General features: G+C 46.3%; 1 protein-coding gene across 20 annotated transcripts in view; it reads left to right on the top strand.

Annotated features, from left to right (window-relative positions):
* CADPS (calcium dependent secretion activator) overlaps positions 1-15,299 on the top strand; it is a 489,445-nt gene that overhangs the window by 199,059 nt on the left and 275,087 nt on the right. For all 20 annotated transcript variants that reach the window (XM_088473424.1, XM_088473427.1, XM_088473407.1 and 17 more), the window contains exons 4-6: positions 2,621-2,701; positions 6,032-6,268; positions 9,518-9,639. In XM_088473424.1, coding sequence (XP_088329550.1) covers positions 2,621-2,701; positions 6,032-6,268; positions 9,518-9,639 — 440 coding nt within the window. The remainder of the gene's footprint in view (positions 1-2,620; positions 2,702-6,031; positions 6,269-9,517; positions 9,640-15,299) is intronic.

Consider the following 15,299-nt stretch of genomic DNA (forward strand, 5'->3'; position numbering starts at 1 on the left):
TAATTGAATGATTGCCTGTTAATTAGAGACATTCTAAATTAGTGACATGCCAGTGACCCTGGAGAACTGAGATAGACAACCATGATTAGGATTAAACATCTCATGAAACGATCACTGCAGTGTTTAAATTTGGAACCATAGAAAACCCCATAGGACTGAAATGTTACTCTATTAAAAGGGATTATCTGGAGCCAATATGGCTCCAAACACACTGTAATAAATGCGGCTTTATGGAAGGAACAGCTTGTGGCTGTGTGCTTATCTCCCAGAAAATGTACTTCAATAAAATGTTCTGAGATGTTTGTGGATCATAATTAATGTAATAACATAGTGACCTTTGGTTGTTGCAAAAATACATTTGTCCTACTTATCTTATAAGGACAGGGGCACAGGATTAATTGATGCTGGCTGTGACGAAAGGGAAATAAAATAAAACTAAGTCACTCATCAATTTTTTTTTCAAACCTGGTATTAAAAAAACTTTTTTTCTCTCTATATAAATTGTAGCTAAAGTGATATAGCTGAAATAACTAAAATGACTTTGCCTTCTTTAGAAATCTGCATCAGAGGGGAAGAGTGTGTGTGTGGGGGGGGGGGCTTCTCTATCTTGCATCAGCTTAGAGTAGCTGCTCTCTTAGGAGCGTAGGTGGATTGTTCTACCGATTTCATATAATCACCTCTCCACTTATTATATCAACAAACCATGAGTTTTCGTTGAGCAGAGCTAATCATTGCACATTCTGAGGCAGAGGAGCCAACTTTTCAAAATGATTGGGGGTGCTCAGGTTAATACCATCAACCTACCACCGTCACCACAGTCCAAAACCTGGTGCCAAGAGTGGAACATGGCAATGCCAATCGGATCGTACCTGGAGGTCTAAGAAGGTGCCCTGGCAAAGTAAAGGACTTGATGGACCCCCCTTTCCTCATCCTACATATAATAATTGTTGCTTATAATTTGGCCATCCGTGCTGTATAGCTTATATTTCTTACGTTGTCTGTGATAACTTAAAATGTAGAAGGAGATATAAGATACATTAAGGGGAGGTGGGACAGCAGACTTAGTGATCTTTAGGGGAGACTGAGGAGGATGAGACTGCTCCTCACTTTTCAATCTTCAGTGCCGATGCCATTTCCATTATCATTAGCAGAGCCCGACCTCCTTTGCCCACTAAGATTCAGAAGCTGCAGCCCGGCACTAGAAATGGGTTGCTCCATTTCCTCTCTCTAATTTAATCTGGACACCGCTGAACAGAGCAAATGAAGCTCCATGTAGCAAATAATAAAAAAGGTTTAGATTGGGTCACCTGGTTAGCAGACTAGTTCCCTAGGGGTTGCCAGGCTGGGTATACGGTCGGCATTCCGTCCGCCGGCTTCCAGACATTGTTATCCCGACTAGGGACGAATGACAGGCGTCTAAATCTAGACGCCTGTCATTTGACCGACGTCGGGAGACCGGGGCCCGGCATCCTGATCGAGCGGATGCCGGGTGCCGCAGCGGACAGCCGCGGGGGGGTGAGGGTTAGGTTTAGGGCTCCCGGGGGGGACTTAGGGTTAGGCACCACCCTGGGAGGTTAGGGTTAGGCTAGGGGGAGGGAGGGTTAGGGTTAGGCACCCCGGGGGGAGGTTAGGGTTAGACACTGTCGGGATTTGAACCGCCGGCCAAGGGTCCAGCGGTAATTCATACCGATTCCGCCAGGCTGAGCCAGATGGTGCCCCCCCTCGACCAGTACTCCTGGCGTGTGCCATCCAGGCCAACCACTATTTACTTCCTTGATGCCCAATAGCAAAGTTATTGAGGGGGCCTGGTAATATCTGTACACCCCATCCCGAATGTCCCACACTGTTCATCTGAGCATGTGAGGAGCCAACAGGTACACAGTGAAGCCTGGATTGGAGTCTAACTGCCCATGTGCCATTTCCACACATGCTGAGAATAGGGGAGATAAATGAGATGCCCCTGAATACACACACACACTCATTTGCACATACTGTACACACCAGTGGTGAGTCTGTAAACGTCTATTTGGCGACGGACCTGAAAACAAGACATTGGCGTATCTGTAATGGGTGCAGGGTCCAGGATGGCCCACACCGCACACCCTACACCCATATAATTATACTAACCTCTCTGGAGTCCCATGTTGGCGTTGCAGCAGAAATCATCTGGAAAATGTTGGTGCAGCCATTTTCCTGGAGATTTATGCAATAGAGAAGTGACAGGGAACATGGTGGGGCCCGTGCCGTTATCCCAAATCAGTAAAGCAGACCATAAAAAATATTAACATGTGGAAACAGAGCTGATTGTGGTGAGAGTACTTAGGAACTAAAGAGTCAAAGTAACTGCAGTTTTTATCGTTTGGCTTTTATGTAGCCACCATGTGGTAGCAGGAGCAGAGCAATGCTCTATACATCTCTGGAGAGGTTAGTAAACAAACAATAGGCAAATGACTTTTACAGTCTGTGAAAAGGACACTCTACAAAAGTAATAACTCTGAGGATTTGGATGACAGGTTTTGATTTTGTCATGATAGAAATATTCTGCTGTCTCTGTTATTGTACTTTATTTTATCATCATCATATTATAAAAATATATATATATTTTATTTTTTTCTTACAGCTGGATAATCCAGATGAACAAGCCGCCCAGATAAGACGGGAACTAGATGGTCGTCTTCAAATGGCAGATCAAATAGCGCGGGTAAATATTGCTTCTCATTTCCTCCAGACCCCACCAAGACACGTGCGGTTCACAATATGGGTGGGATGTACTAGAACGTTTTTGGAGGTTTGAACTGGCGGTTTTGGAGCTTAGATACATCTCCTATATGCATCAGGTTCTGGAAAACAAAACTTTCCGGAGCTTGCACACAATAGGCAATGTCACCTATAGATGGCATTGCCTAATAGAAGCCTATGTGCTTCTTTTGCAGCATTTTTCGAGAGGGATCCAATAGGCTCGCACATTGGAAGAGCTGTCCTTTGCGGTTTTAAATGCAAAACTGCATGCATACGGCATTAATAAATGCCGCTGTGCATGCGGTAAGTGGCGGGATGTATCGCATTCAAAGTGCAATGCTTGATACATCAAGTCTGAAAGGATATATTTGTTTTGCAATATCGGAATGATCAACTTTACAATAGCTGGTGGTTCTCTGATTACAGCACATATGTGTGGGTGGAGGTCCCGGGTGTCGGGAAGTGTCAGCCAGCATTGGGAACTTCCGTATCATTTTAGGCTATACCTTACTATGGGCCTGATTCAGCAAGGATCGGAGTGCTAAGATGCACGCGATCTGCGCGAACTAGCCACTGCGATCGGGAATGAGATCGCAGTGTGTACGCAGAGTGATTGACAGGAAGTACCATTTGTGGGAGGTGACCGGGGGGGGGTCAAGCAAACGCAGGCGTGTCATTGTGTTTGAACGCCGTTACAGGGGCGTGCATAATTAAGCCCCTGCAACGGCATACACAGTCTGAGCTCTAGATACCGACAGGAAGTTTAGCAGTGTGTGAGTGAGGTCTGACCTGCCTTAATTGTGCGTGAGGCTCCGAAGGTACTCGATGGAACCGATGTTTTCGCAGACTTGCAAGGTATACAGATGTGAGTAAAGGGAAGTGGGTGTCTTTATGTTGTGCTGCAGCGGCATTTCGATTGCAGTCATTTGAATAATTTCACAGCAGAACTGCGTATGCGCTTGCTGCCGTGATCGCATCAGCCATCCTTGCTGAATCAGGCCCTATGTGCAAACTTGGAAGGCTCTGTAAACTTTACACACTTCCATTCCTTTATTACATATTCAGATCTTTATGGACTTTGTCAAACTCCCAATGAGGTCAGATCTGCACCTAACCAGGGACTTCACCAGTTGTATTATCAGGGCATTGTAACACATGACTATGATTGGTAGGATATCCTTGGGAGGGTTACTAGTAGATTACAAGGAAGAGACACAAACAATGGCAGTCTAGTGAATGTTAACTGATAATCAATACAGATAGATAGAATATAGATGGGTTGGGAAATAAATACAGATGGCTTAAAAGCCACCGGTTCAAATCCCGACCCTGGAAACCCGACAGCAGAAAATCCCGACACTGGCTGGTCAATATAGTTAGCTCTCCCTTCTGCCCACCTTAACCCTCCCTTGGGGGCTAAGTCCTCCCTTGTGGTGCCTAACCCTAACCTCCCTCCCCCCCCTCCCCGGCCCCGCACCCTAAATCTAACCCTCCAGGGGGGTGTCTAACCCTAAGCCCCCCTTGGAGTGCCTAAACTTAACTCTCCATTCCCCCATGGCTAACAGCTGCCTACGCCCGGCTTACCTATGTTCGGTATGCCGTGCGTTGGGATTTCTCAGTGTGGGACTATTGATAGGCGTCTGTATTTAGACGCCTATCTTTAGTCCCATGCCGGGCTTCCAGTGTTGGGATTCTGTATTTAGACGCCTATCTTTAGTCCCATGCCGGGCTTCCAGTGTCGGGATTCTGTATTTTTAGACGCCTATTTTTAGTCCCATGCCGGGCTTCCAGTGCCGGGATTCTGTATTTAGACGCCTATTTTTAGTCCCATGCCGGGCTTCCAGTGTCAGGATTCTGTATTTAGACGCCTATTTTTAGTCCCATGCCGTGCTTCCAGTGTCGGGATTCTGTATTTAGACGCCTATTTTTAGTCCCATGCTGGGCTGTCAGTGTCGGGATTCTGTATTTAGGCGCCTATTTTTAGTCCCATGCCGGGCTTCCAGTGTCGGGATTCTGTATTTAGACGCCTATTTTTAGTCCCATGCTGGGCTTCCAGTGTCGGGATTCTGTATTTAGACGCCTATTTTTAGTCCCATGCCGTGCTTCCAGTGTCGGGATTCTGTATTTAGACGCCTATCTTTAGTCCAATGCCGCGCTTCCAGTGTCGGGATTCTGTATTTAGACGCCTATTTTTAGTCCCATGCCGTGCTTCCAGTGTCGGGATTCTGTATTTAGACGCCTATCTTTAGTCCCATGCCGGGCTTCCAGTGTCAGGATTCTGTATTTATACACCTATCTTTAGTCCCATGCCGGGCTTTCAGTGTCGGGATTCTGGCGGTCGGCATTTTGACTACATCCCAATATAGATATGTATTGATATATAGCTTATTATTGCTTATTTATATAGCACCATACATTTACTCAGTGCTGTACAGAGAAAATATCTTTCATATCAGTCCCTGCTCCATTGGAGCTCACAATCTTAATTCCCGAACATACAAACGCACACGCGCGCAACATACAAACACGCATGCACACACACACGTGTTCATTTGTTTTCAGAAACGAATTAATTATATATTTTCATTCTTATTAGTATACAAATAATAAGGGACAACAAAAAAAGCATGCCTAACACTACAGTAGGAACCATGGAACCATGATTATAAGTCACGAGGATTGACAGTAACTAAGGGCCTGATATAGATATGGATGCAGATGGCATCTCAGCTGGGATCTCTCATGGATTCACAATGGCAAAAATATGGTAAGGAGCCAGTCACCGTCCAGTGCTTAGAGACGCCCACTGAAAGCATTTTACATCGGCCACTCATGAGCAAAATCGGAAGAGTCTGAAACATCGGACGCAGATCAGGCGGCCATCAGCCTTCTGTGTAAGCCTAAGCTGCAGCAATCATAGCGGGTCTCCAGACACACAGAGGGCTGTTATGTTGCTGCGAGTAAGGACCCAGTGGCTAATTTATGGACGTCCAGAAAACAGTGTTTAAATGGTCCTACACACCTGCGTTTCTCTAACCACCCCCGTTATCTCCCCCCAAACGCTGTCTACCTGTCACTCTCTTTGAGAATTAATCCTCTGTGCGTAGGTAATTGCAAAACAATCGCTGCGTTTGCTCAGTGCATCTTACACGCACGCTCAACGGCAAGCAATCGCTCAATCTGCATAAATGCGTCTCTGAATCATGCCTCAAGTCCGAATATCAATGACTTTAATGTTTCCGCCACGACAGACACTGCTTTCATTTATATAACGTAATGTTCTGTTTTGCAGGAACGTAAGTTTCCAAAATTCGTCTCGAAAGAAATGGAAAATATGTACATTGAGGAGCTGAAGTCTTCGGTCAACCTGCTCATGGCGAATTTGGAGAGCATGCCGGTGTCTAAGGGGGGGTCGGAATTTAAGCTTCAAAAGCTGAAACGCAGCCACAACACATCAATCATAGACATGGGGGAGGAAAACGAAAATCAGCTCTCCAAGTCCGACGTTGTCCTGTCGTTCAGTTTAGAGGTAAGTGCTACAATGCGACAGGTGCAGATCATTAAGGCGATTCAGGTTATAGCGATCGGTGCATTGCCAGACTGGTTATTGTAGTAATAATACCAGCAGACTGACAAACAAAGGTCAGCAGGGCAGAGTATCTCCCAATGTGCTTCTCTCTATACAATGTCTCACAGCAGCACAGAGCGGTATAAGGCAGAGTCTCTATCTCACGTTATACACACAGAAAACCGGCCATGCAGGCTCTAACTGTGCAGATGGTGTAAATGTAATAAAAAATAATCAGTCCTTGCATAAGGACCATATCATTTTTTTTTTTGTAAATGATTTCCTGGTACCAATTAGTTTCAAAGCAATCCATTTGGCAAAGCTCTTGCTCTCTTGCATAGTGCTATGAAATGACTCCTGGCTGAACACACAGTCAGTAGCAAATGTTAATTCACATATTGAATGTTTGGCTGTAAGACACGTTCAGTTTTTGTTGACAGTTTTCCACCTTCTATGTAATTAAAAATGATTAAGGCCCAGACTGGCAACCTGGAAATCCTGATATTGACCCATGGCCAGGTGTGTCTGAGAGTATTATTGCACTGGTTTGGGCCCAAACCTTTTATTAAATGGGCTCAACCTCAGTTCACCGCCCAGGCTGCTCACATTGCACTTAGCCGCGACTAATGTCCTGTGTCATTGGTGTTGCCATTAATAGATAGCACAGAGCAACACCCAGTCAAAAATTGCCTCTCTGTAGCATCATTATGCTGACCAAAACATTATTTGGCTTTAGACATTGTGGTAGGATGAAGCTAGGTGGCGCTGGAGAGCCACTGATTCTGTGCTGGGATGGTGGGATCCTCCTACACAAGTTTTAAAAGGAGGCGTGCCCACACCTATGGTCTGGCCCAGAGGATACAGCCCAGGTGGGGCTATGGTAGCCAGGTCAGGAGGTCAGTGGCCCAGACCTGCAAGAAGCAGGCAGGACTCTGTAATTTTGTGTTGCGCACAGTAACAATTCATTTATTTGTTAAACCCAGGCATGCTGTATGGTGACCCTTATTTTACTGTGCCACTGACCACTCTACAGGGCAAAATACCCCAAAACGTCACAACATGTAAACCAAAGTTGTGTATTTTGATTGCTAGAGCTGCTCTTTAGTTAGTCCGGCCCTGATGATGATGATTTTCATTATTATCATTATTAGTATTAATATTTAAATTATTATGTAAAACATTTAGTTAAATTATGCTATGCTAAAATGTATTTCATTCAAAGTGTACGTGACCTATACAGTATAGAGGCAGGCGTAAAGTCAATGTGGGGTACATGTACCAAGCTTTGGAGAGAGATAAAGTGCCAACCAATCAGCTCCTGTCATTTTTCAAACATAGGGACTCTTTTATCAACGAGTTGTAGCGTACGCAACAAGTTTTAAAACTCTTTGTGTATGATAATGGCGCTCCAGCCAATCAGCTCCCAACTGTCATCTGTTTGAAAAATGACAGTTGGGAGCTGATTGGCACCATTTATCATATGCAATGGGTTTTATCACTCATTGCCTATGATAAAACTCGTTGATAAATGAGGCCCTATGTTTGAAAAATGACAGTTAGGAGCTGATTCTTTGGTACTTTATCTCTCTCCAAGGATTAGTACATCTACCCCTGTCTAAGGGAATGCAGTTTAATAATAAGTTAGAATTCCCTGAAGATTGTCATCGATTCCTAGTGAATTTATAGGCTACATGCTTTTGTATGGCTGAAAGACTGAAGGATTTAGGTTAACCTAGAAACTACTGTAGTCATAACTGTATGGCTACCTTTAATTAGCAACGGCCTAACACCTACCATTAGCCCGTGCAAATTCGGCTCCTATGCAAATGCTATTACTTAGCTCCGGAATGCAAAACACATCAACATGTGATGTCACCAAACATGATTTTGTGATAAACCCCATTCATTGTTCATTTTGTAAATCAGATCACTTGCAACAAGTGACATAGGGGTCTATTTACTAAGCCGTGGAAGGAGATATAGGGGTCTAGTTACGAAGCAGTGTTAGGAGACAGAGTGAAAAGTGATAAGAAAGTGATAAGTGCCAGCCAATCAGCTCCCAAATGTCATTTTTCAAACACTGCCTGTGAGATGACAGTTGGGAGCTGATTGGCTGGCACCTTATCACTTTCTTATCACTTTTCACTCTGTCTCCTAACACTGCTTAGTAACTAGACCCCAAAGTGAATGGTGATAAGGTGCCAGCCAATCAGCTCTGAACTGTCTTTTTCAAAAACAGCCTGTGACATGGCAGTTAGGAGTTGATTGGCTGGCACCTTATCTCCGTTCACTTTATCTCCGGTCAAAGGAGCTCATTCAGACCCGTTCACTAGGCTGCGTTTGTTCGCTGCCTTAAGGAACGAAAATATGCAAATGATGCAATCGCACACTAAGGTATGAGGACACCTCCTATGTCTGAACGTGCGATCGCCGGGTGAAGTTAGACGCCCAGTAGCCTGGAGTAAAGACGCCCACATTCAGACGTCATTTCCAGGAAGTGAATGGAAACATCGGTACCATCGGGCGACATCGAACCATCACGCAGTGCTTAAGGTAGACTCTAGGCTACCGAAAGCACTGCGATCACCGCTGCCTTTATTTCTCTCGTATGACGCATATGCTGATGCTACGTGTTAATTATTCACACCCTTAAGTTGGTGTAAGAACGCCCAGCCACGCCTGTGCTAGTGCAAGCACTCCCCGTTTACACAGACCTGCCCCAGTCACCATCCACAGTTTTCCCGTTCTGTCACTTAAACTAGCGCTCTGGCAATATGCAGAGAGCGATCATTTCCCGATCGCAGTGACTGGTTGGTTGGCACACACGCAGTGAGACTTATACGCATGCGCAGTTTGCAACAATCGCCCGGCTGCGAGCAATCACAGCCTTAGCGAACAGATCTGAATCGAGCTCAAAGTTTAATAGACCCCATAATAACTCTGACAGCAGCATAAACATATAATGTAAGCGGAATCGTCTTTTGCGTTGTTAAAAAGCTATTTTCATGGTAGTTTTCAATTAATTAGTTGATTTTCAAGGGTATGTAGGGCCCAGAAATGAACTTTAATCGAATTTCTCCGCTTTAAATTATTAATTTGCAAATCTTGGAGCTCAAAGTATAAATCTGTACATTGGCAAATGGCAGAAAACGTGATGAAATATAACTGAACATGTTCCCCAATTACATCTTGCACCGAATCTGTCTTCAGGTTGTAATAATGGAAGTCCAAGGCTTGAAATCACTAGCACCGAACCGTATTGTGTATTGTACGATGGAGGTGGAAGGAGGGGAGAAGCTACAGACGGACCAGGCAGAAGCTTCTAAACCAACGTAAGTTTTACTTCCGGTCATAGAACTATTTGTATTTTGCCTTTGATTTTTCACCGGAGGAATTAATCTGCAAAGTTTTATGTATTTTGCTATCCCCAGATCCTGCTGCTTAGCATTTATCGTGCTATATCATGCTACAACCCTTACCCCTCCCAATAGTGGTATAGATAAGAAATTGGCATAGGAGAATCCCCATACCCAACCAATCTACCGAGACCCCAGCTATACATTACCCAGCCATATACCCAATCTGCCCAACCATGCTCCCATTTTCCAATGCAATACCCTAGGTGGTGCGTTTTAAGCCTGGATGTGGGGTCTGTGCCCAGATGTCCTTGCCTCTTCTACTCCCCTGAAAAGAAAATGGCGCCACTGCAAGTTCCAAGAAACAAAAAGTGTCTTCTGCATTTAGTTCTGGCATTATCTTTGGAAGTATGGCGCCAGCGGTCATATTTCTGAAGATATCTTTGGAAGAACGGAGAGAGCGGCAGCAGGACAAGGTAGCTGCAATGGGTGCAAAAGTGTGATTTGTGGGCTATGCAGGACCACAAGGAACCTGTACCCATCATAGATGCCTACAGTAAATGCAATTTTCCCTTCAGATAGTTAATTGGCATACACCTTGCTCACTATAGATAATGCGTGTGCCTAGTGCTGCTGCTACTGGCATGGCATCTCTACAAATAGCGGACTGTCAATCTCTGTGTATGAGCAAAACAGACTTATATTCAGGGGCGTTTCTATAATGGGTGCAGGGTGTGCGATGTCCAGGGGGGCCCACACCCATAGTCTTATACTTACCTGTTCGTAGTTCTGCTCTGCAGTGCCGAGCCGGTCCTGCAGAGCAGCAGAAATCACTGGGAAAATGGCGGCGCCCATTTTCCCGGTGACTCGCGTATGCACAGTACTACTGTCCCTGAGTAAATGGTGCGGGTGCCATTTTCACGGAGACCTGCATCTGCGCAGCAGATTCTGGAACTGAGGCAGGATCTGCTACACCGCAAGTTCGCTGGAGAGAGTAGGGGGCAGCACTGAGTCTTCACACGGGCCTCCTCCTCTCTTAAAACGCCCTTGCCTATATTTTTAAGGTTTGCACTAAGGCCCTGATTCAGAGCCGAACGCTCTGACCAGAGCGCTCGCTCTGAATCAGGGCCCACCTCCATAATTATGGAGCGTCCTCCTGGACGCTCGTATAGCTGTGGGTCACCACCCACAGCATATACAAGCGTGCAGGTTGATGGTCGCGCGCGATGGTCTTGACCATCGCGACCATCGCCACTGCGAGCCGAAGCCTGCGGTTGAGTTTCTCAACCGCAAAGCCCGGAGTGATTTTGTCTCTATCAGAGCCAAAATCACTCCCACTGACATCACTAGTGATGTCAGTGGGGCTGGCTTCTGACGGTAGGCGTTCCCTTGGGAAAGCCCCCGTCTGGGAGGCACGCCCCCGGCACGCCCTGCAAAGGGGGCGTGCTGTCAATCAACATCGACAGCACGCCCCCTTTGATCAGACACAACGAGCGAAGGAAAGTCCTTCGCTCGTCGCGTCTCGCGCATGCGCACGACGGAGCTCCCTCCGTCGTGCGCATGCGCAGTGTACACCATCGACCCACTTGCGAGCGGACAGCCGCTCGCGAGTGGGTCTGAATCAGGCCCTAAGTGCAAACTATTGATTGAGAGCTGAACATCAGATGAGGTTCGTCGCAAGCAGCATGTACCCTGTACGCTGTAGCAAGCCTCGTGCTCCCATCTATCTGTCCACCGGTGAGAAATCTCACACCAGACGCACATTGACATAAATGTGCTGGGTGACATTTTACAGCAATAAAGAAGAAGGAGCTGATTTCAGTCCGTATTTTCTGATACAATCTTGTACAAATAGAATCTGCTAAATCAATTAGCGCAGTCTGTAATAATGACATAATGTTTGTGTTTCCAAAAGGTTATCTTTGCTATAATTGCAGCAATCAAGATAATTACCGGTATAGCTTCACATTTTATGGCGTTCCTTCTTAACCCTTTTCCCGAGGGAACACTAAATGTGACCTGGGCTTGGAACGTAACGCATTTAGGTATTTGAATTTGCATAGCTTGTATCTGGATGCAGAGTTCTGCATAGCTTGGACTAGTAGTTCCCCTGCTCATGGAGAGGCGTGTCAGGGGTGTTGATGTGTAAGGTATGGGAGTGAAGATGCAAGTCAACCAAGTCCCTTAGGGCTTATTAGGAATCAGATGCAGCCTTAGCTGACCCTGACCCTCACATAGAGTTAGCATACTATTTGCATTCTCACATGCTCAGAAGAGAATCAAACATGGCTGCCTTAGTTGTTTAGACAAACTCTGTTCCTGGAGAAAGTTTCCAAATGGAACTTTGTTTTCAAGCATTCTTCTCTTCTTGCAGCCTTTGCCTATTACTCCTTCACTGCCTCGCAAAAGTCGTGCATGCCAGGGGCATCACATGTGGGGTGCGGTCAGCACCTGGGTGACACCAAAGTGCAGACTCCCCCTCAGTGACAGGAGCTAGGTGCTGAACTGTAGCATCACGTACGGCTCCTGACACACTGAGTGAGCCGGCACTCGGCACAAACTTATCCTGGTGGGCAGTCCCGCATCTCCCGGACCCCCGGACTGATTAAAATGGGGGTTGGGGACGCGAGGCCATGCTCCCTACCCACGTCCTCTTTTTACTGGCACACGGATTCGCCGCACGGTCTACTATACTCTGTGGACTCAGGGCCTGATTCAGAGCCACTCGCTCTGACAGAGCGTTCGCTCTGAATCAGGGCCGGGCTTTTTTTTTTTTGGATCGTCCTCTTGGCCGCTCGCATAGCTGTGGGTGACCATCGGGCTTGCGACGAGACCCTTGTGGTAGGGTCACGTTGACGCAAGTCCCAGAGAGATTTCGGCTCTCATGGGAACGCCTCCGTTTGGGCAGCCACCCCCCCGGCCTGCCCACCAAAGGGGGCGAGCTGTCACTCAACATCGACAGCTCGCCCCCTTTGGTGCGAGACCCGGAGCGACGGATTGCACGTCGCTAGCCGGGTCTCACGCATGCGCACAACGGAGCAGGCTCCGTCGTGCCCATGCGCTGTGGGCCACCATCGACCCGGTTGCGAGCGCTCAGCGCTTGCGACCGTGTCTGAAGCAGGCCCTCAGTCCGCACCGGGTGTCACCAAGGTAAGTGACGCCACTGGTGCATGCCAGCCAAGCAAGGTCTACGATGACTGTCAAAGTCTATGGGTCAGATTTAATTAGCTATTCTGCTATAAGCTCATTTCCTCCTGCAGTAAAGCAGCGACTAACACGCGTCAACCCACAGATTCTGGGTAAAGTATCCAGAGCTATGAGGCAATGTACTTGCGGCGGCCGCAGTAAGAGCAGAAAGTTCTACTTACCGCAGATTTCTGTTCACACCTTAGGAGGGTGCAAACAGAAATCCGCAGTAAGTGCAGCCTGCAGGATTACAACGGGCGCAGTTGAATAGCCCCAACCACTGCTACAAGCCGATTCTAATTGTATCTACCCCTATGTATATAACGTGGAAATGAAACGTGAATGAGAGCAGCAAAGGAAATGTATAGTAATAAATATTTCAGTGATGGTTCTTTTTAATGCAAACATTGGTGTAAAAGCCCAGGATTGCTAACAAAGGTTACTCAGCGATTTGCTGCAGCCTATCGAGCCGGAGGCAGAACCTCACTTTCCCTGATGAGCCTTCGGAGCTGATCAGGCCTCGGGCTAATTCTCAGGGATTCTGGCAGCAGTTACTACTAAAAGCCATCGTCAGTGGGGAAAATACGTTTGTAGCTGTTACACTGTGACTGGAGATCAAACATGGGAAATGTGTGAACGTAACAGATATTAAATAGATGTGTGGACGGCTAATATAGTACAGGTGCATCCATCTAAGTGACTGATATATGAGGAGGCTCAGAAACTGTCCACCAGACACCATTGTACTGTTACAGTCTTAGCATGTGGCCATGGTCATATTGTTCAGGTACTGTACTCTGGTGACTGGATGCCGTTTAGAGAATGTATAACTTTTTGGTGTAACTTATATACTGGTGCATGCTGGGAGTTCATGTAGGACAGAGTTGCCTGTTTTAAGGGGATTGCAAGGTCAAGAGACCCGCGGCCCAGAGCCACAGTCAAGCTCACCATGGGCCTAATTCAGAGATGGACGCAAACTTGATATTTTCGCAGTTGGCCGATGTTTTAATCACTCACATGCGTAGGACTCGCACGGCGCATGTGTTCCAATGGATTACCGTTTGTTGCTTGCAGTGATGATTTATTCGCAAAGTGATTGGCAGGCAGAGACCTTGTGTGAGCTGTGACTCAAACGCAGGAGTTTTGCAACTGGTTTCGGTACGCATTGCCATTTTGAGAAACCATAGGGTTACTCAGAAGTTTGATAATCGCCTGATCTGCGCCTGATGGTAGGTCTCCCTTGGTTTCGCATAAACGCCGGTGGGTGTCTTAATACGAATCCAGTCTACTGCAACATTAGCATATTTTCGCCAAGTTGGGTACAAAGACGCAGTTGCGACACGATTTGCGTCCATCTCTGAATCAGGCCCCATATTCATAGTTTCTCCTACCTTACACCCGAACATGTAGCCTGCACACATTATTGAGATACGTGCAGGCTGCATGTTTGTATTGTTGGAAAAAAGTGTAAAAATCTGAAAAAAAAACAGCATGGGGTCCCTGCCCCCCAAAGGCATAGCCAGCCCCAGGCTCTGTGAGCCAGTCCTGGTTCAAAAAATATGGGGGACAAAATGTGTAGGGGTCCCCCGTATTTAATGAATCAGCACTGGGCTCTGTGAGTCGCTCCTGGTATTAAAAATATGAGGGGGGAGGCGTGGGGTTCACCGTATTTTTAAAACCCGCACCAGGTGCCACTAGCCAAGGTGTAATTCCGCGGCCAGAGACCCCTACACCGGGTCAAGCGACCAAAGCATTAACACCCCAAACTAGTCATCCCAGGGGAAATATACATACTTTGTTAACACAATACGGCAGAAGAAATGTTAAGCACAATTCGGATGAGAAGGGGTGTCCTGTAAGATAAATCCCTGATCCACTCATCTATTCACATTCCATACTTTCTAAAGTACTGTTCTATGATCCAGCAATAAGTGATAATGCTAAATGCTTTCTTATAATCAAGCTACAAAAAACATTCACAGATACAAAGATAGAAAGTTTCAGAACTTAGCACTAATCAGCGAGAGGCAGTCACTCTGTACTTCTGTAAGCCCATCATGTCTGTCACCATAATAATAGCCTCTGCAGGGAACATTTCAGAACCTAAAATGCATAATACCAGAGGACACCAGCTCACAGTGAGATAGACTTGAAGGTTACATACAATGTCAGACAGTGTCCCTTAGGGAATTTTAAATGTGTATTTGTGGATCTCAATGTTTCCTGATCCATGTATACCGTACTGGTGCCACCCCCTTGTACCCTGTGTGGCAGCTCCACTCGCACACAACTAAGTAACGGCCCAAAATGTATTTTTTTTTTTCTTGATACAGAACTAAATACTACTCGGGACAAATGTATTCCCACATTGTCTGCACAGAAAAGAATGCATATATTTACACCGTATGCAGAAAGTGCTCATTGTGTTGAGCACGCCTCACCTATCCGTA

Source organism: Taudactylus pleione, unplaced genomic scaffold (genome assembly GCF_031769625.1).
Source record: "Taudactylus pleione unplaced genomic scaffold, aTauple2 ptg000135l, whole genome shotgun sequence".
Lineage (NCBI taxonomy): Eukaryota > Metazoa > Chordata > Amphibia > Anura > Myobatrachidae > Taudactylus > Taudactylus pleione.